Source organism: Pteronotus mesoamericanus, unplaced genomic scaffold (genome assembly GCF_021234165.1).
Source record: "Pteronotus mesoamericanus isolate MK-2021 breed Mesoamerican mustached bat unplaced genomic scaffold, CSHL_Meso_final scaffold_31, whole genome shotgun sequence".
Taxonomy (NCBI): Eukaryota; Metazoa; Chordata; class Mammalia; order Chiroptera; family Mormoopidae; genus Pteronotus; species Pteronotus mesoamericanus.
In genome coordinates this window covers 5,947,002-5,973,435 of record NW_026555312.1, presented here as the reverse complement: position 1 = coordinate 5,973,435, position 26,434 = coordinate 5,947,002, and the positions used below count along the sequence as shown (strand labels likewise).

The 26,434-nt window shown below is 39.9% G+C and overlaps 2 protein-coding genes and 1 pseudogene across 6 annotated transcripts in view; 2 read left to right on the top strand and 1 right to left on the bottom strand.

Annotated features, from left to right (window-relative positions):
* Window positions 1-6,747, top strand: part of BCAR3 (BCAR3 adaptor protein, NSP family member) — a 104,265-nt gene extending 97,518 nt beyond the window's left edge. For all 3 annotated transcript variants that reach the window (XM_054592155.1, XM_054592156.1, XM_054592157.1), the window contains 2 exons: window positions 2,222-2,434; window positions 5,660-6,747. In XM_054592155.1, the coding sequence (XP_054448130.1) occupies window positions 2,222-2,434; window positions 5,660-5,838 (392 nt within the window). In that variant the 3' untranslated portion in view covers window positions 5,839-6,747. The remainder of the gene's footprint in view (window positions 1-2,221; window positions 2,435-5,659) is intronic.
* A 4,251-nt stretch (window positions 6,748-10,998) lies between these two features.
* On the top strand, window positions 10,999-12,856 carry LOC129085764 (replication factor C subunit 5-like; annotated as a pseudogene).
* Window positions 12,857-21,872: 9,016 nt separating this feature from the next.
* FNBP1L (formin binding protein 1 like) overlaps window positions 21,873-26,434 on the bottom strand; it is a 108,372-nt gene continuing 103,810 nt past the window's right edge. The window contains exons 14-15 of one of the 3 annotated variants that reach the window (XM_054592153.1): window positions 25,265-25,423; window positions 21,881-24,035 (exon numbers count right to left, since the gene is read on the bottom strand). In XM_054592153.1, coding sequence (XP_054448128.1) covers window positions 24,028-24,035; window positions 25,265-25,423 — 167 coding nt within the window. In that variant the 3' untranslated portion in view covers window positions 21,881-24,027. Of the gene's footprint in view, window positions 25,424-26,434 lie in introns of all 3 variants that reach the window. The other 2 variants (XM_054592154.1, XM_054592152.1) reach the window with 2 other exon arrangements.

Here is a 26,434-nt window from a genome sequence, read left to right as displayed (position 1 = left end):
GGGAGGTGCATGTATCTTTTTGAGTTAATGTTTCTTGTCTTCTTTGGATAGATACCCAGAAGTGGAATCGCTGTATCATGTGGTAGTTCTATCTTTTTGAGGAACCCCCATACTATTTTCCATAGCACTGCGCCAGTTGGCCTTCCTATTAACAGTGCAAAAGGTTCTTTGTTCTCCACTTCCTCACAGACACTTTTTTTTATAATTGCCATACGGACAAGTGAGGTGACACCGCTTGTGATTTTAACGGGCGTTTCCCTGATGATGAATGATTTCAAGCATCTTTTCAGATACCTGTTGATCATCTGTATTTCTTTTTTGGGGAAAAAAATGTCTGTTTGGGTCCTCAGTGTGTTTTTTATTTTCGTTTTTGTTTTTTCCCTATGGGTTTTTATGAATTTTTTATATATGTGTTTTGGATATTAATCCCTTATCAGATATATGATTTGCATATATTTCCTCTCATTCTGTAGGCTGACTTTTTGTTTCATTGATGGCTTCCTTTGCTATGCAGCATGTTTTTAGTTGGAGGTAGTCCTACTTGTTTATTTTTGCTTTGGTGTCACATACAAAAAATTATTGCCAAGACCAGTGTCAAGGAGCTTACTGCCTATGTTTCCTTCTAGGAGTTTTATGGTCTTAGGTCTCACATTTAAGTCTTGAATCCATTTTGAATTATATGTGCAAATATATATAGTCCTGTGTAATTGCATAGATAAAGCCCACTGGCCACCGGGCAATCTGGAGGTGTCCTCTGGGTCACAGTTAAAATCAGGGCTCTAGACGAGTGTGTAGGCTCCTTTCTGGGAGAACTGGTGGCTGCACTGAGGCAGAGGGAGAACGCACACGTGTTGTCCACCAGCCTCTCTTCCCTGAGAGCTCCTGGGAAGGCCCCTAGCTGGGCACGTACCTGGAACCTGTCCCCCAGGACAAAGCTCCAGGATAGGCAAACAGGCCTTTCCCACAAAGATAGGGGTGTGTTTCCGTCTGCTGCCTTCACAGTGCCCCGGGCAGTGGGGAGAGGGGAGCCCACCAGGAACTGTCTCTCCAACTATTGCAGTCCAGAGGGGCCGAAGAACACAAGCTCCCCTGGTCACCAGAGTCAGGTGATCAAGGCGTTCCCTGGGTGGCAGCCACAAAACCCGGGCACCAGACACATGGGAAAGCTCCCCTCAGGGAGATACTGGTGCTCTGGAGCACAGCAGGAGCGTGCACAAAGACAGTGCCCGTTCTCTGCGGTCTCTGCAAAGGACTACAGCCATCCCTTAGCTGTGTATTTAATTGGAAGCTTGCCCCTCAGGCTGCAGTTATGATGATAAGCTCATAGGCCACTCTTGGCTCTTGCTGTGCCCTAGCAGCTGTTTAAGAGCTCTTTTTCCACTGGTTACAGTCCTGTGAGACCCGGGGGCATAGGCTGCACTGGCCACCAGAGCCAGGCCACGTAGAGGTGTCCTTGGGCAGCAGCTGCAAACATCAGACACCAGGCAAGGGTATGAGTTCCTTTCTGGGAGGTAACAGTGAGCTGGAGCAAAGGCAAGGGAGAGCTTATAGATGGCTCCCACAGGAGGAAGAGAAGAAAAGGGTTGCAGGAGAGAACCAGTATTGAGAGAGAGACAGACAGAGAAGATGAGAAAAGAAAAGACAGCGCCCACTGGCTAGCCTGAGGCAGAGGAAGAGCAGAGAGGGCGCCTGTCAGCCGGCAGGCCCCTAGGTGTGCGCTAAATTAGAGGGCTGCCCCTCAGGCTCACTCACATCAAGTCTGAGCGCCTCTCAGCCAGCTGCCTTTACACAGAGTCCTTGGGCAGGTGAGTTAGAGCATGTGAACGCTTTAAGAGCTGTTTCCCAGATCATTATGGCCCTGTAGGTCTCATGGATTTGAGCCCCATCGGTTTGGGGGCCTGTCTCTCAGGCACAAGTTGGGGTGCCCAGTGTGAGACTCAAACCCTTTGCTCCTCAGGCAGAAGCTCCGGGGTTTGAGTTCCCTCCAGACTGTGGGTCGCCACACCGGGGCTGTGGTTGATGGTGAGATCATGTCCCAGACTCTCCCACCCGCTTCCATAGGGGCCTCTCTCAAAGTCGTTCCATATTCAGCTGCAGATTCAATGTGTCCATGGGAGGAGGTGGGTCTAGGATTCTCCTACATCGTCTTCTGGAACCGGAATTCTCTGTGCTTAACTTTGAAAAAAAAAAGACATAGAAAACTTCACCCCTTGTTTTTCAGAGTCCACATGTGTCCTCCCAAACAATGTATCGGTCCCTCTGCTGATGCCTCTTGTGACCTTAATGGAACGGCAGGCTGTCACTTTTGAAGGAACTGACATATGGGAAAAAAATGATGAAAGCTGCGAGATTTTGATGAACCATTTGGCAACAGCCCGACTCATGGCAGAGGCTGCAAACAGTTACCGGACGAATGCTGAGAAGATCCTGGAAGGTAGGGGCCAATTTCTGTAAGCTGCTGTCTACTCTGCGTAGTAACTGGGATGAGGGAATGAAACCGCATGGATGTTCTCAATTAGAAAAACGCCAAGGAGGAAAGACAGAGGCACAGGAATTCCATTTGTTATATAGATTGATCCTTACTTCCTCTCAATTCTTAAATGACTTAAGGACCCTGTTTCTCTTTTATATATTCGCTTGGATCATTGGTATAGAACAGAGAGAAAAGGTCAAAAAAGGACCGGTCAGCTTGCCCACTATTAGAACCTCTAATAATCACTATTAGAGAGTGTGATGGGCCAACACGAGGAGCTGGAGTTTTATTTGACTTCATTTATCTGCGTGCCTTTCCTCTCAGTCGTACTGGGAAGCGAGCTCTGCTGCTCTTAGTATCAAAGGGTCCAACACAAGCAAAGGCACTGAAAGAGCTTGGGGAAGAGCACGAAACACAAATACTTGGGTTTGGATTAATATAAAGTGTGTCTTAATGGCCAACCAGGCCGTGGGAGTGGATACAGGCGGGAGGGCCTTCCACACAGGACTGCGGCTGGGGAAGAGCCAGCGGAGAACATGGGAGGGCGTCACCCCACAGTCCGGCTGGTGCTTCAGCCTGGCATCTGTGTGGAGGAAGGCCCGCCGGGCTGAGACTGACAGGCATAAAGACCGCCAAGGAAGCAAATGCCAAAACAAGGACTTTTCTATGGCAGTTATGAGGGATGATGATTTTCTCTTCCTCACTATATAATTTTTAAAGTTCTTCAAGGGCCCACAGTCTGATCCATGGGGTTAAGAACTATATGGGGTGGGAGAGGCCTATTGTTCCATCTTAAAACAAAGCTTTTGCTTCAGAACCAGAATTTAGGACTGAACAGTTTGCACTGCGTCTGCTGTAGGTATAAGCATCATGTATCTGTGTCACTTTTTTCCCCTCAGAAAGTTCTCCAAGGTTAGCAGTGTAGAACTCAAACAATAAAAACACATAATTCACCGGAGGATAGAGTGCCTGCTTATACAAAGCCAATACATGTATTACTTTGGGTGCTGCCTAAGCCAAATGTGTGCTTTAAGCTGTTCTACAGCAAATTACTTTAAAGATATCTCATGGTATTTCTCAGCTGACCCCGCTACAGGCTGCCATGGCCAGCCCCCACCGTGGAAGTGACTGTGAGCCCAGTAAGGACAGGGACTCACTCGCCATCGTGCCCCTACACCCAGCCCAGGGCACGGGCTCAAAACCTATCAACAGAACAAATGGAAGTTGTCATCTGGCCTCTGGTTGGTTATCTGTCAAAGATATTCTGGCATCACAGGGAAGGATGGACTAAAAGCCTTCTATTATCCTCTGAACTACCAAGGTCCTGCGATCTAGGTGGTGGGAATACGTTTAAAGACAGAGCAGACTCCTCCAGCTGTAATCAAGGGTGAGAACCACATGCTTGTACGACTCTTTGGCTAGAGGGTCGCCCTCTCTAACAGAGGTGACTGAGCATGCTCGGCCTTAAGGAGACCAGATAATTCTCTTTTATAGAAGGGAAGAGAGAATTGAGAAACAGGCCCACACATGTGCTTGTTAATTGATTTTTGACAAAAGTGTTGAAGTGTAATTCATTGGATAAAAGAGTCTTTCAGCAAATGGTGCTGGAACTCTTAAATGTTACATATAAAAAACAAACAAACAAACCTTAATCTTATACAATAATTGAGCCAAAATATGAGTAAGGTAAAAGTAAGTGGAAAGCTCCTAAAAGAAAACATAGGAGAAATACATTGTGCCCTTGGGTTAAGCAAAGATTTTTTTTAGGACACAAAAAACATGAACCATAACAGACAACACTGATAAATCAAAATTTAAAATTTTGCTCATCAAAAGACACTGTTAAGAAAGTAAAAAGGCAATCCACAGATTAGAAGAAAATATCTGACAAACATACAGGATTTGGCAAAAGTAGGTTTACACTTGTTCGTATGGAACATAACAATTTAATAATAATACAAGAATAAACTTTTGTATACTCTCAACTGTAAAGCTACTTTCATCCCATGCTGTATATCTATAAAGGGCTTATATCTAGGCTATATAAAGAACTCTTGAAACTCAATGAAAAGATAAATAAGCTTTGAATAGACAAAGATTTGAAAGAACACCACACCAGAGAATTTATAGGAATGACAAATGACTACATGGAAAGATATTCAAAGCATCGGTCCTAAGGGAAATGTAAATTTAAGCCACAATGCACTACTACCACACACTATCTAGAATGGCAATACTGAAAGTTGGCAGTATGTGGAGAAAATAGAATCTTCATATGTTACTGATGAGAATATAAAATGGGAAAGCCATTTTGGAAAAGAGTTTGACAGTTTGTTAAAAGTAAACATATGTTTACCATATGACCTAGTACTTCCATTCCTAGAGAAATGAGAATGCATGTCCACACAAAGACTTAACAGTATTCATAATACTCAGAAACTGGAAACAATCCAAGTATCTGCCAGTTGGTAGATGGACAAACAAAATGTCATAGGTCCATATAACTGAATACTACTCAGGAATAAAAAGGAATTGACAACTTGCAACAATATTGAATAATCTCAAGAACACCATGCTAATTGAAAGAAGCCAGACAAAAAAGTCCATATTCTGTAATTCCATCTATATCAAATTTCTATAAAAGGCAAAACAATAGCAGCAAAAAGCAGATTAGCGGTTGATGTGGATCTGGGGGATTCACTGCAAAGGGTTACTAGGGAACTTTCTAGGGCGATGGGCGTGTTCTATATAAAACTGGTGGTGATGATTGTACACTATAAATTTACTATTATAAATCCAACTGTGCCATTGAAATGGGTGAATCATGACATGTAAATGATACACCAATAAAGCTGTAAAAAAAAAACAACACAAAAACCCGAGGTACTTTGAACACCCCTCACAGCACTACAACCTGCAGTGGCTCGCGCACATGGATTTTATTCCGTCCTGTGTAGTGAGTGAGCTTTGCCACTCTTTCTCTGAAGGTGCTCAGTCCTCGAGAGCGGGCCTCTGCCCTGCCTTACATACGGCAGGCCTGTGTTTTCTCTTGGGGGATGTTTTAAAGCTTTGCAAGATGAAGTTCATTTTGATCCTACTTTAAACAGGCAAATTTTCAGTCTGTTGTCAACACTGTTTTAGGCAGAACCAAAAACAAATTGTTTTGTTTTGTCTTGTTTGTATTAGGTTTTCAACCCGATGAAGAAATGAGTGAAATCTTCAAGACTGAATTCCAAATGCGATTGCTATGGGGCAGCAAAGGCGCACAAGTTAATCAGACAGAGAGATATGAGAAGTTCAACCAGATTTTAACCGTCCTCTCACGAAAATTGGAACCTCCTCCTGTAAAGCAAGCAGAGCTCTGATAGCTCTCCACAGAACCTGAGGGTATTATTTCAAGCTTCTCCAGTTTCTATTTTGGAAAAGCTTATCATTTGAAAAAGTAATAATGTGCAAATCTGACAACATACAAGCTTTTAGTATCCACAGGATATTAAACATGCAAATTGCACAGAGCACACTTATTTATGAATTGTTTAAAATTACTACTGATTTTTAAATAAGTAATTTATTATTAAGGTAACTATTGCTAATGTTGATCAGCAAATTTAAGAGAAGACCTATAGCTATGTTGACAGGTTGCTTTCTATTATCAAGGGATATGACTATTTTAGTTTAAATTCCATGTCAGAAAAGTGTAAATAGGAAAGAATTTAAAAGCATGAAGCATTTCAGAAGGTATCAGTTGTATGATATTCTTTAACTAAATATGAGAAAATGTAAATAGCCATATGAAAATATATCTTTTTGTGAAAGTTATATCCAGTCTCTTTAATATTAAACCACCATCATAACACAATAATTCTACCTCCTATCTTTCTGGGTCACTCTCTTCCCTGGCCACTATATCCTGATAGTAAACGAAAATTAGTGATGCTCGTATGAAAAATTTAAGGCTTCTGGCTTAGGGGACGGAGTGAATAGTGAAGCCAAGTGTAGCGGCTTCTGGAGACCCAGGTTCACACTCAAGCTGCGGGGCCTGCAGCGCGGCACCTGGTAAAACGCGAGCGCCCGGACACTAGTATCCTCAATGCCATCACCTCACGTATTTCCAAATCACTGACTGTCATTTTTCCCCCCTCTAGCTCACTCATGTAAGGTTTCTAGGTTTTTGACTTCCCAAAGGGGATACTTTCTAGTTCATCAGTATCCCTCATAATTCTTTTCTATTGTAGAAAATTTGGAATACAAGATTTTAAAATAAATGTACATCACTCTGCCACCAACTGTCAAACATCAATTTGCTTTTCTTCCTATCTTCTAGTTTTGGGATGATACACAATAGTTTTATAACCAACTTTTCTCAAACAAATTGCAGTCAATCTTAAAAAAAAAACAAAAAAAAAACCCCAAGTCCAGTTAAGCTCAGGAGCACAGGGGCTGCCAGAGCCATAGCTGGAGAAACGGGATTGTGTGGCTCCAGAGCGAGAGGGCTGGAGGGCCAGCCACCACTGTCTCTGTGTTGAGCCATCCCCCGACAGGGCTAAACTCGATTCTGCATGAGCCCAGTGACCTCAATTAGCTGCACCCCAGAGACGCCCTGAGACCCTGCCTCCCACAACTCATGGACTGCCCAAGGGTCTTTTAGTGGCTGAGCCTTATGGGCAGCCAGCAGGCAGTGGCAGATCTCAGGGTGCCCTGGGCTTTCTGGTGACCTGCCCCAGACCTGGTACTGGTGGCACCAGCCTCGGTTTGCAATGTGGCCCTTCCCACGTGCCAGGACAGGCAGCTACCAACTGCAGATCACCTTGTAGCTCCTAACAGGTAGCCCTGAGCTGGTCACAAGCAGCATCTTACATTGACCTTCACCAGCCCCTCCCAAGAAGCCCCAGAACCAACACACTTGGTGGCCAGCTTCAGCCCACACAGAACACCACCCAATTAATCAGCTCCGTAAGCAGCACACTCAAAGAGAGGTCTTGGAAGGACACAGACCCCAGCGGGGTGAAGCCCGCTCCCTGGGGTCAGTTCCTGCATAGCAGCTCATACTCCGCAGTCATGGCCAATCCTCACAGCCCGTCAGCCTGAGGGTCATTCCCACCCGCTGATGTGCCAAAAGCTATTAAGGCTCAACTACAGCAGGAGAGCACACACAGCCTACACAAGGGACACTCCTGGAGCACCCGGTTCAGATGATCAGGGAGGCTGTGCCTCTGGGCCTGACAGGTCACGCACTACATAAGGCCGCCCTGCCAAGACTGGGAAATAAAGCAGCCCTACCTAATACATAGAAACAAACACAGAGATGTAACCGAAACAGGGAGACAAAGAAACAAGTCCCAAATGAAATAATAGAAGTCTCCAGAAAAAGCTAAATGAAAGCAAGAAGTCTACTAGATACAGAGTCCAAACGCTGGCTATAAGGGTGCTTGAGGAACTTAACCAGAACTTCCCACTAAGATAGTAAACATAAAAAGGACATAAAAACCATAAAAAACATAACCAGTCAAAAACAAATACAATAACTGAAATGAATACACTGGAGGGAATCAACTGCAGATTAGATGAGAGGATCAAATCTGCTATTTAGAAGACAAGGTAACAGAAAACATCCATTCAAAACAGCAAAAATAAAAAATATTAAAAATAATGATAGTTTAAGAGACCTCTGGGACAATAGCCAGGGTAAATACATCTGCATCATTGGAGTACCAGAAGAAGAGCAAGGGATTGAGAACCTATGTGAAGAAATAATGACAGAAAGCTTCCCTAGCATGGCAAAGAAAGAAGACATACAAGTCCAGAAAGTGAAGAGAGTCCCAAACAAGATGAACCCAAAGAGGCCTACACCAAGACACATCCTAATTAAAATGGCAAGGCTAAAGGCAAAGAATCTTAAAAGTGGCAAAAGAGAGAGAGTTAGTTGCCTACAAGGGAGCTCCCATAAGATTCAGCTGATTTCTCAACATTAACTTTGCAGGCCAGACAGGACTGGCATGAAATATTCAAAGTGATTTAAAAAAAAACCCCAAAAAACCCAGCTGGTGTGGCTCAGTGGATAGAGGGCGAGCCTGAGAACCAAAGGGTTGCCGGTTCTATTCCCAGTCAGGGCACAGGCCTGGGTTGCGGGCCTGGCCCCAATGTGGGATGAGCAAGAGGCAACCACACACTGATGTTTCTCTCTCTCTCTCTCCCCCTCCCTTCCCCTCTCCCTAAAAATAAATTAAAATCTTAAAAAAAGAACCTACAATCAAGAATACCCAGTAATTTAATTTAATTTAAAATTGAATGAGAGCTAAAGAGCTTCCCAGACAAGAAGAAGCTAAAGGAGTACATCATCACCAAACCAATATTACAAGAAATGTTAAAGGGACTTCCTTAAGAAAAAGGAGAAGGAAAAAAGGAATATAAATATGAATAGTAAAATGCCAATAATTATGTATATATCAATAATCTCTTCAAATGTGAATACATTAAATACTCCAATCAAAAGACATAGAGCAGCTGAATGGATAAGAAAACAAGATGCATACATACGTTGTCTGCAAGACACCATTTCAGATCGAAAGACAGACTGAAAGCAAAGGGACGGAAAAAAAGTATTTCATGCAAACGGAAACAAAAAGGCTGGGGTAAGCAACATATATCAAACAAAATAGACTTTAAAGCAGAGGCTATAATAAGAGACAAATAAGGACACTGTATAATGATAAAGGGATCAATTCACCAGACAATATAACCCTTATAAACATTTATGCAAACCAACATAGATGTAAATCTATAAAGAAAATATTGATGGACATAAATGGAAAGAGTGACAGTAATATAGTAATAGTAGGGAGCATTAGTACACCACTGACATCGATAGATCTTCCAGAGAGAAGATCAACAAGGCAACAGCAGTCTTAAGTGACACACTAGACTAGATGGATTTAATCAATATTTTTAGAGCATTTCACCCCAAAGCAACAGAATATACATTCTTTTCAGGTGCACATGGAACATTTTTCAGGACAGACCACATGTTAGGCCACAAAATGTCTCAATAAATTTAACAAGATTAAAATCACATCAAGCACCTTCTCCAACCACACTGGTATGAAACGAACCCAATTAAGAAAACCAAAAAAAACAGAGAGAGGCTAAATAACATGCTATTAAACAATGAATGGGTTAACAATGACTCAAGGAAGAAATCGAAAGATACCTTGAGACAAATGAAAATGAAAACACAATGACCTAAAATCTATGGGACACAGCAAAAGCAGTCCTAAAATGGAAATTTGTAGCACTATAGGCCTATCTCAATTAACAAGAAAAACTTCAAATTAACAATCTAACATTACACCTAAGGAACCGGAAAAGTAACAAAGTCCAAAGTAAGTAGAAATAAGGAAATAACAAAGATCAGAGTAAAACTCAGAATGTAGTCTAAAACACAATACGAAAGATTAATGAAACTAAGAGCTGGTTCTTTGAAAACACAAACTTTTAACTGGATTCATCAAGAAAAAAAAAGAGAGAGTTTTCCCCAGCTGCTAGTAATGTACTTGGTCCTGAGAAAGCTGAGCGCGCGTTGCGGTGAGACCCTCACTTCAGCACCATGCCTGGCAGCGCTCCCCCAGCACTCGCCCACACCTCAGCCACCTCAGGGCTCGCCTGCATCTAACCGGCCCTCATCCTGCACGCAGATGAGACAGTAGTCACGGAGGATATGGTCGCTGCCCACATTAAATGCAGCTGATGTGAATGTTGAACCTTGCTGGCCAGGCTTGTTTGCAAAGGCTCTGGCCAATGTCAACATCAGGAGCCTCATCTGGTGGATCTGCCCCAGGAGCAGGTGCTGCACCAGGAGGAGGTCCTGCCCCCTCCACCACTGGGGCTGCCCCGGCTGAGAAGAAAGGGGGAGCAAAGGGAGTCCGATGATGACAGGGGCTTTGGTCTTGCTGACTAAACGTCTTTTGTAACATGTTCAATAAAAAGCTCAACTCTGCTTGAGAGAGACAGAGAACCCAAATAAATAAAGTCAGAAATGAAAGAGAAGCAGTGACAACTAACACCACAGAAATACAAAGGATTGTAAAAAAAAAAAATACTATGAACAACTATATGTCAACAGATTGGACAATCTGGATGAAATGGATAAATTTCTAGAAACATACACTCTTCCAAGGCTGAATTAAGAAGAAACAGAGAATATGAACAGACTGATTACTACCAACAAAAGTCAAATCGGTAATCAGAAACTCCCAACAAACAAAAGCCCTGGAATGGATGGCTTCGTAGGTGAATTTTACCAAACACTCACAGAAAAATTAACATCCATCCTCGAACTAGTCTCAAAAATTCAAGAGAAGGGAAGGATTCCAAACTCATTTTACGAGGCCAGCATTACTTTGATTCCAAAACCAGCCATTACAAAGACAAAAAAATATAGGCCAATAACCTAATGAACATAGATGCAGAAATCCTCAATAAAATATTAGCAAATGGAATGCAGCAATGCATTAAAAGTATCTTATACCATGATAGGTGCAGTTTATTCCTCAGATGCAAGGTTGGTACAGTGTCTGCAAATCAATTAACATGATACATCATATAAACAAAATAAAGGATAAAAATTATATAATTATATCAGAGAAGGAGAAAAAGCATTTGACAAAATCCAGCACCCATTTATGATAAAAAATCTCAGCAAAGTGGGAATAGAGGGAAGATACCTAAACATAATAAAGGAACAAGACACGGATGCCCACTTCCACCCTGATTCCACATATACTGGAAGTCTAGCCACAGTAATCAAACAAAGAGGAGAAATGAAAGGCATTAAAATTGGAAAGGAAGAAGTAAAAGTGTCATTATTTGCAGGTGACATAATATTAATATAAAAAGAATACTAACAATTCCACCAAAAAAACTGCTAGAACTGATGAATAGAAATGAATTCAGTAAAGTAGGTTACAGAATTCACATTCCAAAATAAGCTGCATTTTTATACACTAATAATGAATTATCAGAGAAATTAAGAAAACAATCCCATTTACATTTACTATTGCATTAAAAAAAAAAAAGAGCTAGGAATAAATTTAACCAAGGAAGTAAAAGACGTATTCAGGAAATTACAAGACATTGAAGAAGTTACAAATACATGAAAGCACAAACCGTGGTCATGGAAAGGAAAAATTAACATTTTAAAATATCTGAGATCTGTACAGACCTCCGGGAGATTTGACTCAGACACTTGGATCTGGACACCTTCGTCACCCCGCCCAGGAAACCTCAGCGCAGGAGCAGCAGCGGCCCCAGCCCTCAGCGTCCAAGACCAGGAACCTGCCCTGGTAGGAGCAGGCCTGCCGGCCCTGCTGGCTGCCACAGGGAAGAGGGTCGGGCAGGTGGGCAGGCCCTGCAAGTCCTCGCCCCGCTGCCCCCAGACCTGCAGCTGGAGCGGAGCCACAGAAGGTTGAAAAATACCAGCCATAGACACCGAATGATCTCATTTCTTATCAGGACATGTTGAGTGCCATTCAAAGATTCATCAGTGAAGACCGATTACCACACCTGCTTCCCTACGGTCCTCCGGCAACAGCAGAGACATCCACCATTCCAGCCCGTGCAAAGCAGCTGGACGAAGACAAAGAATTCAGCTGCACGGTCTTGGAGCTGAACGCTTCAGACAACCAAGGAACAGATATCGTTTGGGGACCAATCCTGAGCTTTGCTAGAACAAGGACAGTATTTATGGAAGGCTTTAAACCAGTGATACTGGACGAAGCTGATGCTATGACTCAAGACGCCCAGAACGCCTTGAGGAGAGTGATTGAGAAATTTACTGAAAATACCAGATTTTGCCTTATCTGTAACTATCTGTCAAAGATCATTTCCACCTTGCAATCTGGCTGTACAAGGTTGTGACTTGGTCCCCTGACTCCTGAACTCATGATTCCACACCTGGACCATGTTGTAGAAGAGAAAGTGATATAAGTGAGGCTGGGATGAAAGCACTTGGAGAGAGGCAACGGGCTCTGAATGTTTCACAGAGCACCCCTGCGGCCTTTGGGACAGCGACAGAGGAGACTGTCTACATCTGCACAGGGCACCTGCTCAAGTCAGACATCAACAACATTCCAGACTGGTGTTGAATCAAGACTTCACCACAGCCTACAGAAATATTTATGAAGTCGAAAACTCTGAAGGGGTTGGCATTATGTGATATCCTGACAGAGACTTGTTTGTGCAGAGTTGACTTTCCATCTTGTTTGTTTATTGGCCAAAATGGCAAAAATTGAGTACAGACTTTCTGTTGGAACCAATGAGAAGATTCAGCTGAGTTCCCTCATTGCAGTCTTTCCAGTCACCAGAGACCTGATTGTCACAGAGGCCTAGATGCTGACTGAGGACCATTTGCTGCAATTCTGAGGCCGAGCAGTGACCAGAGAACAGGGAACTTGGTTATGGGATAAACTGCCACCTGGGGTCAGGGGATGAAGCCACCCCAAGGGGATGTAATCACCCCAAGTCTTGGAAAATTCTTGTTCCAGGCATGGATGGGCAGACATATAAAAAGCACCTTGTTTGTGGCTGTCTGGAGCAGAGATGTACAAAACAATTTTAACGTACAGCTGTCCTACTGCATTGCCCACTTGTGTTTTATAGGGAGGAAAAAGCAAACACCTTTACTTCCACCTTCAGGCTTTTACCCTTCAGTCGCTTGGATGACAGGAACTTAGCCTATCCAATTTCATTTCTGACACTAACTTTCGAATCTGTATGCCCACATCTTCCAATTCAAGATAAACAGAACATCTCCAAAATCAAGTATAATCGGCGACATTGTACATGTATCTACTTTTAGGGTTGATGTCAACAGCTTTCTGGACAAACCTATGATACTCATAAAATGGACTCAATTCTCTTGTTTTAAAAACTGGCTTTTATTTCTCCTCTTAAAGTAGAAGAGTTACTAGCAGGTTCCTAATTGTGGGTGGACAGTAAACTTTCAATTTATGCCATTAGGGGCCTGAGGTATACAACACTCCTGTGTATTTAATGCAGGGAGGGCACAGGAGATTAAGTCTGAGTCTAAACCTGCACGTGCTAGAGGGATTAGGACATGTGTACAAATGTAGCATTTTACACCAGTCATGCTGCATTTATATTGTTCTGTATAATGGAAATAAAGCAGCTTGCTTGTTAAAAAATAAAGAAAATAAAAAAATAAAATATCCATATTCTCCAAAGCACTCTATAGTTCACTGTAATCACTACCAAAATATTAATGGCACTTTTCACAGAACTAGAATAAATAATTTTAAAATGTACATGGAACCACAAAAGACCCCAAATAGCTATAGCAATCTTGAGAAAGAAGGACAAAGCTGGAGAAATCACGCTATCTTATATAAAACTATACTACGAGGCCATAGTAATCAAAACAGCATGGTATTGGCATAAAAACAAACACAGAGCACAACAGAACAGAGAGCCCAGAAATAAACTCATACTTCTAAGGTCACTTAGTCCATGACAAAGGAGGCAAGAATACACAACGGGGTAAAGATAGTCATTCAATCTGAAAGGTGTTGGAAAAGGTGAAGATACATGCAATAAATAAATAAATAAATAAATAAATAAATAAATAAATAAACCAGACCATCTTCTTCCACCACACAAGAATACACTCAAAATGGATTAAAGACTTAAATGTAAGACCTGATACCAAAGAACTTCTAGAAGAAAACATAGGCAGTAAAATCTCTGACACCGCTCTTAGTAATAATTTTTCTAATATATCTCCTGAGGCAAAGGAAACAAAGAAAAAATAAACAAATGAGACTACATCAAACTAAAAAGTTTTTGCACAGCAAAGGAAACAATCAACAAAATGAACATGCAACCTACTGAATGGGGAAAGATATTCACCAATGATACATCTTATAAGGGATTAACAATCAAATTTTATAAAGAACTCATACAACTCAACACCAAAATAACAATCCAATTAAAAAATGGGCTGAATACCTGAATAGACATTTCTCCAAAGAGGGTATTACAGATATAGCCAACAGACATACGAAGAGATGCTCAATATCACTAATTGTCAGAGAAAATTCAATTAAAACCACAGTAATATATTATCAATTCATACCTGTCAGAATGGCTACCATCAATAAATTAACAAGTGTTGCTGAGGATGTGGAAGAAGGGGAGCCCTCATGCATTGTTGGGGGGACTGCAAATTAGTGCAGCCACTGTAGAAAACAGTGCAGAGGTTCCCCCCAAAATTAAAAATAGAATCATCTTATATCCTGCAATTCCAATTCTGGGAATATATCTGAAGAAATCCAAAACACTCATTTGAAGAGATACATGCACCCCTGTGTTCACTGTAACATTGACAATAGCCACGGTATGAAAGCAACCCAAGTGCCCATCAATAGATGATTGGACAAAGATGTGTTACATATATACAATGGAATATTACTCCACTATAAAAAAAAGAATGAAATTTTACCATTTGTGACCACATAAAGGGACCTGGGCAGTATTAGTGCTAAGTGAAGCAAGTTAAACAGAGAATGTCAAACACCTTATGGTTTCATTTATATGTAGAATCTAAAGAACAAAATAAATGTACAAACAAAACAGAAACAGGCTCATAGGTACAGTTGAATAAACTGAGAGTTGCCAGATAGGAGGGGGTGGGAGGATGGGTAAGAAAGGTGAGGAAGTAAACAGTTACAAAATAGTTATAGGGATATAAAGTACAGCATAGAGAATATAGTTAATATTGTAATAACTATGTATGGTGCCAAGTGGGTACTAAAATGATCAAGGGGATCACTCCGTAGATTATATAACCACTACACGGTGCATCTAAAACAAATCCTTTAAAAAGCAAGAAAACAAAGGGACAACTAGAGTAATAGAATGAGATACTACATGACTATCAGGGGAAAAAAATCATTCAATTATTGCATTCCAATTATTGCATTCCTACTCCTGTTCCTCTTTATTGAGAAAACAAAGTATTTTTTTTTAAAGAGGTACAAATAGTGGAATTGTTTAAGGCTAACTCTTAAAAAAAAAAAAAAAATGTAGCCCTGACTGGGCAGGTAGTTCAGTTGGTTAGAACATTGTCCCAATACATCAAGGTTACGGGTTCGATCCCTGATCAGGACACCTACGAGCAGCAACCAATGAATGCACAAATAAGCATAACATCAAAACTGATGTTTTTCTCTCCCCTTTCTGTCTCTAAAAAATGTTAAAGATGGAATGTTTTACCAAAAAAATTAAAACCAGATTTGTGAAATTAGGAAACCGTCATGCTTGAAAAAAGCAAGTTCTCCTCTTTTATGATGACTAAGTTGTACTTCCGTCCAAAAGTCAAGATGACTTCCTAAGATTGTTCCAGAACTAAGATTTTGTGACTCTATTGTAAAAAGTCTCCTATTGTAGATCAGGGTTTCTCCGATTGTGTCTATTAGATGTTAATCAATGTTCTGTGAGAATTCCATTTTCAAACAAGTTTGAGAACTGTAAGCTTGTGTTTGCTCTTGTTGTTGGTTTGCTTATTTGTTTTTGCTGCAGAAGTTCTCAATTTTAATTAATATACCACAGCTCTGCAAAAGGATAATAGGTATTCTCTTTTGCACAATCCTACGAATGTAAGGCTTCTCAAATTCATTTGGTACAGAATTGTTCTGGTGAGGAGCAATCTGGAACCCTTTCTTTGAACAACACCTAGTGACATATTTATGGATGTTTGTGTTCCACAGAGCACATACTGGGAACTATGTCTGTATTACTGTAGATTATGTCTTTATATAATTTGGTTGTCTTCTAGGCTGCTCTATACAAAGAATGATTGACACATAAAAAAATAAAATATATTTTTTACGTTGAATCAAGAATTTCTTAAACTAGACCAAAAAGGCTTTCAATTCGAAAGACTGATCTACATTAAAATGAACTATTCATTAACCAATTTGCATAGATAAATTGAACGAACTGAGCGATATTAGCAACAAACACATAAAAGAGACAAAAGATTAGTATGGTAAGCAACCTCCAAGATGGACCCTGCCATCTGGCGTTCACACTCCGGGATTGTCCCACATTTTACCGGGTTTGGTCTGCATTACCAATTGCAAAATAGTCTTGGATCACTCACTGGGGGAAGCAAGATACCATGTTGTGAGCATCCCTATGAAGAGGTGCACATGGAAAGAAACTGAGGTCAACAACCATGTAAATGATCTTGGAAGGGACTCTAGAGCCCCAAAGCCTTGAGATGATTGTGATCTTGGAAAATATCTAGACTATAATCTCCTGAGAAACTCTGAGCCAGTCACCAGCTATGGTTACACAACAAGAGATAATACAATCAGCATCGTTAGTACATAGAGAACTTCCCATGCATGAATATGGAAAGATAACCAACCAAAAAAAGGGGCAAATGTTATAAACAGGCTTTTCACAGAAAACACAAATGGTGTTCATGAATAGATGTTCAACTTCATCAATAATCAGGAAAAAGCAAATTAAGACCACAATGAAATGCTACTTTAAATCCCCCAAATTGACAGAAAGGGGTAAGTCTCACCCCTAAGTGTTGGCCAGGAAACGGAGCATAGGCAGCCCTTATACACTACTTGTGTGTAAAAATGTCACAATCACTCTGAGTGGAAATGTGGCATTATCTTTTAAAATTGAAAATAAATATAACCCACAACCCAGTAATTCCGTTCCTAGGTAAATCGTAGAGAAACTGTCGTATCCATAAACATTCACATGGATGTACAGAGCTGCACTGTTTATAAACAGCTGCCCCTTGAACAACACGGAAGTTACGGGCACCCACGTCCCATGCAGTTGCAAATTTACATATAACTTTTGACTACTCATAAATTTAATTACTAATAACCTGTTGTTGAATGGAAGCCTTACTGATAGGATACAGCTAATATATATTCTGTATTATACACTATATTCTTACAGTAACATAAGCTACAGAATTATGAAAATCAAGAGAAAATATATCTAGTGTTGCACTGCAGTTACCAGTAACTATTAAGTTTACATCATGTTTACAAGATGTGCATCAATAGTCTTGTATGATACAAAACACTAAATGATATACGTATTACTAACACTAGAAATCAAAAATGAAAAGATAATGTGAAAAAGAAATTCATGCTTATTTACAGGTATAATAATTCATGCACTAATAATGAAGCAGCAGCAATATGATTGCTTTATGGTAGTCTAGTGTTAATCCACAGGATGGCTTCACGGTAGCCCAGCCTATAGACGAATGAATGAATGATTATAAAAGTTGTATGGTATGCAGTATTACAGTCATATTCATAATACAGTATTCGAAACATGGAAAAAAAACCACCTGTGATGGTAGGCTGACATGCACTATCTCCAATTAGGAAACAGGCATGCTGTAATGTAACTCTTTGAAAGCAAACTTGTAAAACAGTAAGAAAATACATTATTAATTCTATATTAAACATCACTCACCTTATGAGTATGTAAGAATAGGCTATCCACTTCAACAAACGTATTTCACATGATGCTCTTACACAATGAATAGTTAAGCAATATGGCGACACCAAAATATCTCATCAGTTCTTGCCATATAGTTACTGATTATCACACAAAAACACACACACACACACACACACACACACAAAGCACAGTTTATTGACTGTACAGCACGGTGATTATTTTATACTATTCATTCACTGGAAGTGGATCATCATAAAGGCCTTCATCCTCCTTGTCTTCTCGCTGAAGAGGAAGGTTAGTCTGGCTGTCTCAGGAGCGCAGAGGAGGAAGAGGTGGAGGAGGTGGGAGGCAGGAGGGGCAGGCATACTCCGTGTAACTTTATGGAAATGTATCATAATTTGTCTTTTTTTGCTTTTTCAGTTCTCTAAAAATATTTCTGCATGGTACCAATCCTTTTTCTGTTTGCTTTAGTTTCAGTATCTATATCCATGTTGTAAGAGAAGTCAAAAGTAGCCTTGAATAATTAGAACCCTTCTGCCAGATTGTCTAACGTCAGTTTGCTTCCTGGCACTCCCTGTTTTCTCCTTCAACATCTGGCATTGGATTGGAAGCACTCACGTTCTGTTCACACCTCTGGCATGGTATCAATGAGCTCTTGAATTTCTCCAAGATCTTCATATTGAAACCCTTCACACACACACACACACACACCCCTCCCCCCCCTTAAAAATGTTGCTACATCCACAATCTCTTTCATGATTTCCTTAATTGGCTTTCCTAAATCCTGTGAAATCATGCACTGCACATCTGGAGTTTTCTCCATCAAGGACTTGTTTCAGGCTTGATGGCTTCCCTAGCTTTTTCCGTAACTATGATGGCACCTTCAATGGTGTAACCCTCCCAGACTTTCCTGATGTTCTACTGCGGTTCTCTCCCCCATAGTGCTCTTTTCCGGAGTACCATGTGTAATGGACCTTAAAGGTCATTATGACTCCCTGATCTGGAGACTGAATACTGTGTGGGGCCAAGCAAAGCACTTTGACATTTTTGGTGTTGAATTCATGGAATTCAGGGTAGCTTAGAGCACTGTCCAATATCAAAAGAAATTTAAAAGGTAGTCCCTTATTGGGAAGGTACTTCCTGACTTCAGGGACAAAGTACTGATAGAACCAATCCAGAAAAAGGGTTCTTGTTGTTCAGGCCTTATTGTTGTACAAGCAAAGGACTGGCAGCTGCTGTTTATCTCTTCCCTTGAAGGCTCAGAGGTCCCCAGCATTATAGATAAGGGCAGTTCTGATTATGAATCGGACTGCATTTGCACAAAACAGTAGTGTTTGCCTATCCCTTCCTGCCTTAGACCTTGGTGCTTGCTTCTCTTACTTACCAGTAATAAAATTCCTTTGTGTCATATTTTTTTCCCAGAATACGGTAACTTTCATGCATTAAGAACCTGTTCAGGCAGATAATCTTTCCCCTTAATTACTTTCTTAATGACATCTGGGAACTTTGCTACCTATTCATCAGCTGAAGCTGCTTCTTCTGTTACCTTGATATTTTTGAAAGCCAAACCTTTCTAAAATAATCAAACCCTCATTTTCTGGCATTAAATTCTGCAGCCTTAGATCCATCGCCTTCCTTTTGCATCAAGTTGTCACACAATGACTTCACTTTTTCTCAAATGAAAATAGTCCGAGCAGCTCAGCCTGCCCAGGTGAGGGAAAAGGTAGACTTGTGGAGGTGGAGAGGACAAATTCGATACTCCCATCTGGAGACCAGCCGAGGGAAGAGGGTGGAGAACAAAGCAGGAGCTGTGCTGTCACTTGCTGGAGAGCACACTCTACTGGGTATTAAGCAGCCCTGGTCGGCTCCTTCTCCTCACACCTCTTTGATGCACAAGACAGGACACCCCCACCACAGAATAAGTTGCTAAATAAAAAACCAGCTAAAGGGCCATTACTACACAAGGGGTTATGTCCCCAAACACCTGTGTCTACCCACGTTCTCTTCCAGTACCCCCTTGAAGCAGGATAAGGCACTTCTTTGGAAAATGAACAGAGGTCTCTCTCAGCTTGGTCTTACCCAGGACCCTCTTCGACTCAAGAAAACCAAAGATGACTGCCAAACCGGAAATACTAGCAAATCTAGAGTTAAACCCTTCAACTTTTGTCCTTAGTGCTCAAATAAGAAATGCATCACAGGGTGTCACATGTGGTTTCTGAGATAAACCATATGTACCAGAGCTTATATGATTAACTAGTTTTACTTCTCGAAATTACTGTTTGCCAACCAGTAGGGAAATATTTCAATATTTAGCATTATCTATAGCTATATCAGTATGCACTGGCTGAGTATCAGCCATGCTCATTCAGAGTATGACATAATCTTTACAGAGCTCAAAACCATGGGAAGTTAATCCGGTTTAGGAAAAAATACTATGTGGAAAAACTAAGGGAAAAAAAAGCAATAAAAATAAAATTCAGGATTCATGGTTATCCTTGAAGGAGGAGATGGTAATTTTTTCTTCAATTATGTGATAGATTTGTTTATTTTATTATGGTTCATAACATATATATTTTCCATAAAAATTTCTCAGGGTTGACCTTGTGGGTTTACCAAATCACCTTGTTGCAACCTCCCATTCTCTACAACAATGTGACCACCATCATACTCACAAAAATGGTCAAGAAATCATGTTCACAACTTAAATTGTGCTGAAATCAAAATAATTATGTCTGTAATTTGTCATTTGTATCTAAAGAAAAAAAAAATCAGGCTAATTTTGTTATTTATTCTTAGGACCTAGGTCATTTGTCCATTTCCTCCTAAATGCTGACAAAATTATCAAGTACTTTTAAGAGCTACTGAATTTACCTGAATTTACTCTTCAACCCCCAATCTTTTGGCATCTCTTATACTTTCTATAGTTTCTTAGATTACTAACAGTCATTATACTTAGGAATATATTTGATTTCAGGTATATGAGTTCATTGAAATAGGTTTGGTGTTTCATTTTTCACTTAAAATAATACCTTCCTCACAAAGAAAATCCTTTGCAACAAGTCTAAAGATATTTTTGCTTTTTAAAATATTATTATGAGGAGTTATCTTTCCCAACCAAGAAGGATTTGACTTCCCTGATCTTAGTTCAGATAGTTAAAGCCCTTTAGTTGGTTGACACAGTTTTCCTGCTGTTTTGTTTTGTGTGTGTCCCTACTTCCAGCTTGGCATGGATCTCCAAATTTTCATCTCAACAATTACAATCCCTCATTGTTTAGAATCAAATAACTACTCAGTTTTATGTGGGCCCTTTTAAAAAGCTGAATCTTCTGAAATTAAGACTTCTGAAAATGACAGATATGATACTATTTATGACAAACAGAAGACAAGTGTGCTCCCTCTGATTAGAAATTCGGGCAGAACCACAGGAAACTCTGACCAGTGTGTGGCTAGATCAAACTATGTGGTACACGGAGGGTTGTTATGGATGCAGAGGATCACAGTGCAAAAGTAAAGCCTGTGCAACACAGCCACTGTATAAGATTTTAGAACCCTAATATCCAAATTATTACACTCAATTTATATTCACTGTAAAGAAATATTAACTCTTTTCCTTTAGGAAACAGTGAATGCAACTGAAAACTAAAATAAAATTTCCAGAACTGCTTTACAAAAAAGGTTGCCCAAACAGATGCTTCCACTTATGTAACTTGCCATCTACTTCATATTATCTGGAATTTAGCATTCTGGAACAAAACCTTTAGTTCACATAGCAATAAGAGATAACACACTATATACCTTAACTGACCATGAAAAGATTGTTTTATTCCATGAAAATATTCTCAACAGAGAACACTATCTTAAACAAAGCATTTACCATTAAGAAATCAACATGTGCACAAAGAGTAAAAATTACTGGAAAAAATTAATGGGTTTTTTTTTTTTTTTGACAATTCAGAATGATTTAAACTGTGCAAGTACAAATATCCTTCCTATTGTAATAGCCCATATACAGGTTGCACTATTCCACATGAAGGAACTTGCCTCCTACGGAAGCAAATCCTGCTTTTAGAAAAACAAACAGTAGCTTGAAAAGAACAGTTAGTCCTTACAAGAAAACCTTAAACTTTGCCCTCTGTGGCTACTAGCCAAAAAAACACAAGCACTTCAGGCTTTGTACAGAAGACAAACACAGCCAGATCACATTTCCTCCTCATTGCTAACCTTTAAAATACAAATAGCACTAGGATTTAAAACTACGTTATGTAGTCTGTCAGTATTGAATAATGTCACATTATATAAATAACCCTGTAACGAGATTCAAAATCTAAACTTTATAGTTTACTAGCCTCAAAAGTAATACACTATATATCAGCTGTGTAACAAGGGCATACTTGATCTTATGAAGGCATTAACTTTCACACAATTGTCATTTAGCTTTAGTATAACTGGTAGTACGATTCAAATAACACTGGGCAAAAGTTATTAAAGCAGTCACACAGCTTCTAGAAATATTGCTTAAAATCCAACGATACACAGACCATTTCACGTTCTCTTTCTTCCCTCAAAATAGTAAAGAACCAAATTAATGAAGCTTCCATTGGTAGAAATAACCCCCCACCCCCGCTCATCTCCCTATTGAACAGCACTAAGAAATTAGTTAAGATACAAGTCATTAACAGAACCACGAATGCGAGGCAGGACAACATGAGCAATAGGGCACTAACGACAATTATATTTACAAGTATAAACATACAGAAATTTTCATTTTACAATTAAAAGTGCACATAAATCATTACAAAGTTTCACTAACTTTTATCTGGTTCAAACAAAAGCATCACTTAGAAACAGACAATCACTGCAATAATCAAAGGATAGCATGGTAACCCCAAATTAAAAGACAATGGGGGGGTCCATAAAATGTCTTATAAAAACACTGAGTAAAGTCAAATGGGCTCGAAAGTGTCTTTAGTTTGATGTGAAGATGCACCATCAAACATGGTAGAGCTCTAAAAGCCACGTACCAAGGCTACACCAGCAGCTGCAGCAGCCCTGCAGAGTTAAAAGAGGTCACACTGAGCTGACACATAAAGCCCTTTGTGGGATACTGTAGTGGTAGTGTTGGCAATCAACAGATTTAGGCACTCTAGTTTAAGGCAGCATTTGAATGGAAGCAGCTGACTTCTGACAACAGTCCTTTGTCTTGAGGTGGTGAGTCTCTTCTGTGTTTATTATGCCAGGATTTCAGTGCTAACTATAGATTCTTCCCAGACTGAGGTGCTGAAGATGTATCACGCTTCAAAGAGTTCTTTCAACTGGGCTGTAGGCTAGAGCAGAGATGTTTTCTTTTTCTTATCATAAATACTTCAGGTTCACAAACTACTTCTTCATAATGCCAAAACTGGAATGTTTTGCAGTGGAGAAGTTATAGCAGCATACACAAACACTAAGATGAAAACATTAGTGCTGGAGATGTTTGACAAAGCGATTTGCACTACAAATGTAAAACAAAACTAAAGCTTTGACAAGAACAAGGGCTTCTAACAACATGCCTGAAAAATCTAGCCCAATCACTCTAGACATGCAACAGGATGTTAAGCAAACACAGAAGTGGCGCAGGCAGACACTGACAAATGGCACGGGTTCTAACAGACAATGGATCTAAAAGCCAATTAAAACAGAGCTGGGACAGACATGGTCCTGGTGGGACAGCCAAATGTAAGACAAATTTAATCACAGCTCTGCATTCGTTCCGATTTGGACATCAGTAAAATAAATGGAAAAATGTTAGCCATTGTTGTTGCCCCCCCCTTCACGTGAATAACTGTGAATGAGGACTTTAAGGATTTACAGTGATTTTTTAAAACAATGTATGGAAATGCTAATGAAGTTAGTAAAAAATAATGATGTCTGCATGCACGCATGCAACTTGCTTCTCTCACTCTCTCTTTGAGCCTGACAACTCTAACACCCTCCCCCCCAAAAGCAGCTGCATGTAACCTCCTTCAACATCTTGCCCATTTCCTCAGAAACCCTCTTCAGGAACCTGCAGTCCAGGAGGAAAAAGAAAAGAACAATTACTGAAGACCTTTGGTAAGACCAAAAAGGGTGTTCAGTTTAAAGTGTCCGTCCCAAATGTCCCTAAAATCATTTTATAGTCAGCTACTGAAAATACCAGAAAAATCTGGAACATGAGCAAAATCAAAGACCAATCTTGTAGCGGCTTCCCAACTTAATTGGAAAAAACAATCTATCCTAATAATTGATGATTCAGCTAAAATGAGGACAATGCTAAATGGCAATACAGATATTTTCCTCCAACCCAGTCAGGAAAAAAAGTTGTCTTTCTTTTCATAGTAAGATGTGCCAGTACTTCCCCGTTCAAGATTTCCTCTCTATCTTAGCTCATTTAAAGTCTATTTTCCTATGATAACTGCTAAATGCTAAATAATCACTAAGTGATATTTCCCCAAAGACATTTTCAAAGTAAAAAATACAAGCATTAGATTAATTTGGAAGGAAGCTTGTACATTACTGAAAATTACTAGTAAGCCTGAAAATATTTTCAGGTCTCAAAAGAAAGCCATTCTATTCACCTAAGAGATAGACCAGATGATTTTGCAGGTCTCTTGATTCACTTACTACTATAATAGATTTTGTGCTAGGTAATTATTCTCTTCTTTTAGGGAACCAAAGTTAAGAATAAGGAGGAAAATGAAAATGGTTATATTCCTATTTTATCCAATTAGCCAACTATTAGTCTTTTTGGAGACTGTAGCTAAATTCAAACTCCTATACCAAACCACTCTTTTGGGAGTCAATTTTCTATAGCATTTCAGAGCAGTTTTACTTATTTGAATTCGCTACAGTCACTGTATTTTCTGAAGCCAAGTATGTGTATGTGTCTATGTGTTGTGGGAGAGCTTTTATTTATGGATTCCTGCCCAATAGGTCAAATTCTACGATTTATAAGGCAGAAAAACACAAATCCTTCACACAGACTCAAGCAGGACATAAAGCAAAAGGCACCAATTAAGCTTCACACCAACATCACTCAAATGGTAAAGCGTCAACAAGAACAGTTTCTTGTGGTAATAGTCACATTTTTAAGATCGAGCCTACATTCAGCTCACATAGTGAACAATAAAATCTTGGATGCCCTTTAAGTTTTCTTATGTTTTCCCACCCGTTGAATGTGTTTTCATTTTCAGCTATCGTTCCTACGGCATACATATTACAAAGCTGCCTGGTTAGTTTAGATGTAAGTTACTGCACCTTTACTGTTTTTCTCTAGAGTTACATCTATGTATGATGTGGGAACGTAGCCTTCTTCGCCGTTCTGTCTCCGAGCTCTTGTCCATCCATCACCTTTGTCTTCCTCAATAATATATAGAACTTCACCTTCTTTCATTGCCAGAGTACCTTCATTATGTCCTAGAAGAGAATTTTCACAGTACAAGCGTAATTTAAGCACAGCAATAATTTCAAATAAAAGTTACAAATACAACTCACAAAAGGACATGAAACTCTCCTAGATTTCAATGAACCTAGGCCCACTGACTCTCATTAGTAACATTTCTTCGATACTTTGTAGTTTACCCAACACTTCCATATACATTAACTCATTTGAACTGCACCATAAGGCTGTGAGGCTGGCATTCATATGACCCCTATGGAACAGATGAAGTATAAGGCACAATATTGTATGATTTGCAAGGGTATTCTAACTCCTATTTTGCTACTTCGACTTCTTTCCCAAACTTGAGTGGTATTGTTATCTACAAAATTCATAAAATGTGGATCAGGAAAATAGTTAACAAGATAGTGAGAGGGTAGAAAAAATTTAGTTTAAAGAGAGCAAAGAGAAAAAATACCGGCTCAAATCTGGTGATCCTTTCCTATTCTCAAGATTACATTATAGCAAGATCATATTTAATATTGTTTTCTTAGAGGAGTAAGCAAAGACTTTACTGACTTTTAAAACCAGTACAATGGATGGTGCCTTAAACTGTATACCACTTTACAACTTATTTGTAAAGATGTTACTGCGTTCCTCTGTGATTTGAAGACTTTTCAGTCTTTTTCCCAGAAGAGAGGGAAAGGTGACTAAAAATCTGCAGGAGAGGACCACAGTGGCTTCCTCCCCTCACATGGTTTGTCATCCATTTATCACAGAGGAAAAGATGGCAGTGTCAGAAGACACCGTATTCCCTTCTTCTCTCACCTGAAAATGTGGCCTACAGAGTCAGGATATGGTAACAGAAATTCAGATGTGCCATTTGCCTTGTACCTGTCTTACAGTGTTAGAAAGTTACAAGGAAAGGCTTGAAGTGACATCTACCAGCCTCTTACTTCCTAGGTCGGGCTACATGCTCAAATTGCTTCCACTTTAATGATTCTATGTAATATTATTAAGATCTGTGGGGGGAAATTCTGTATTAGGAT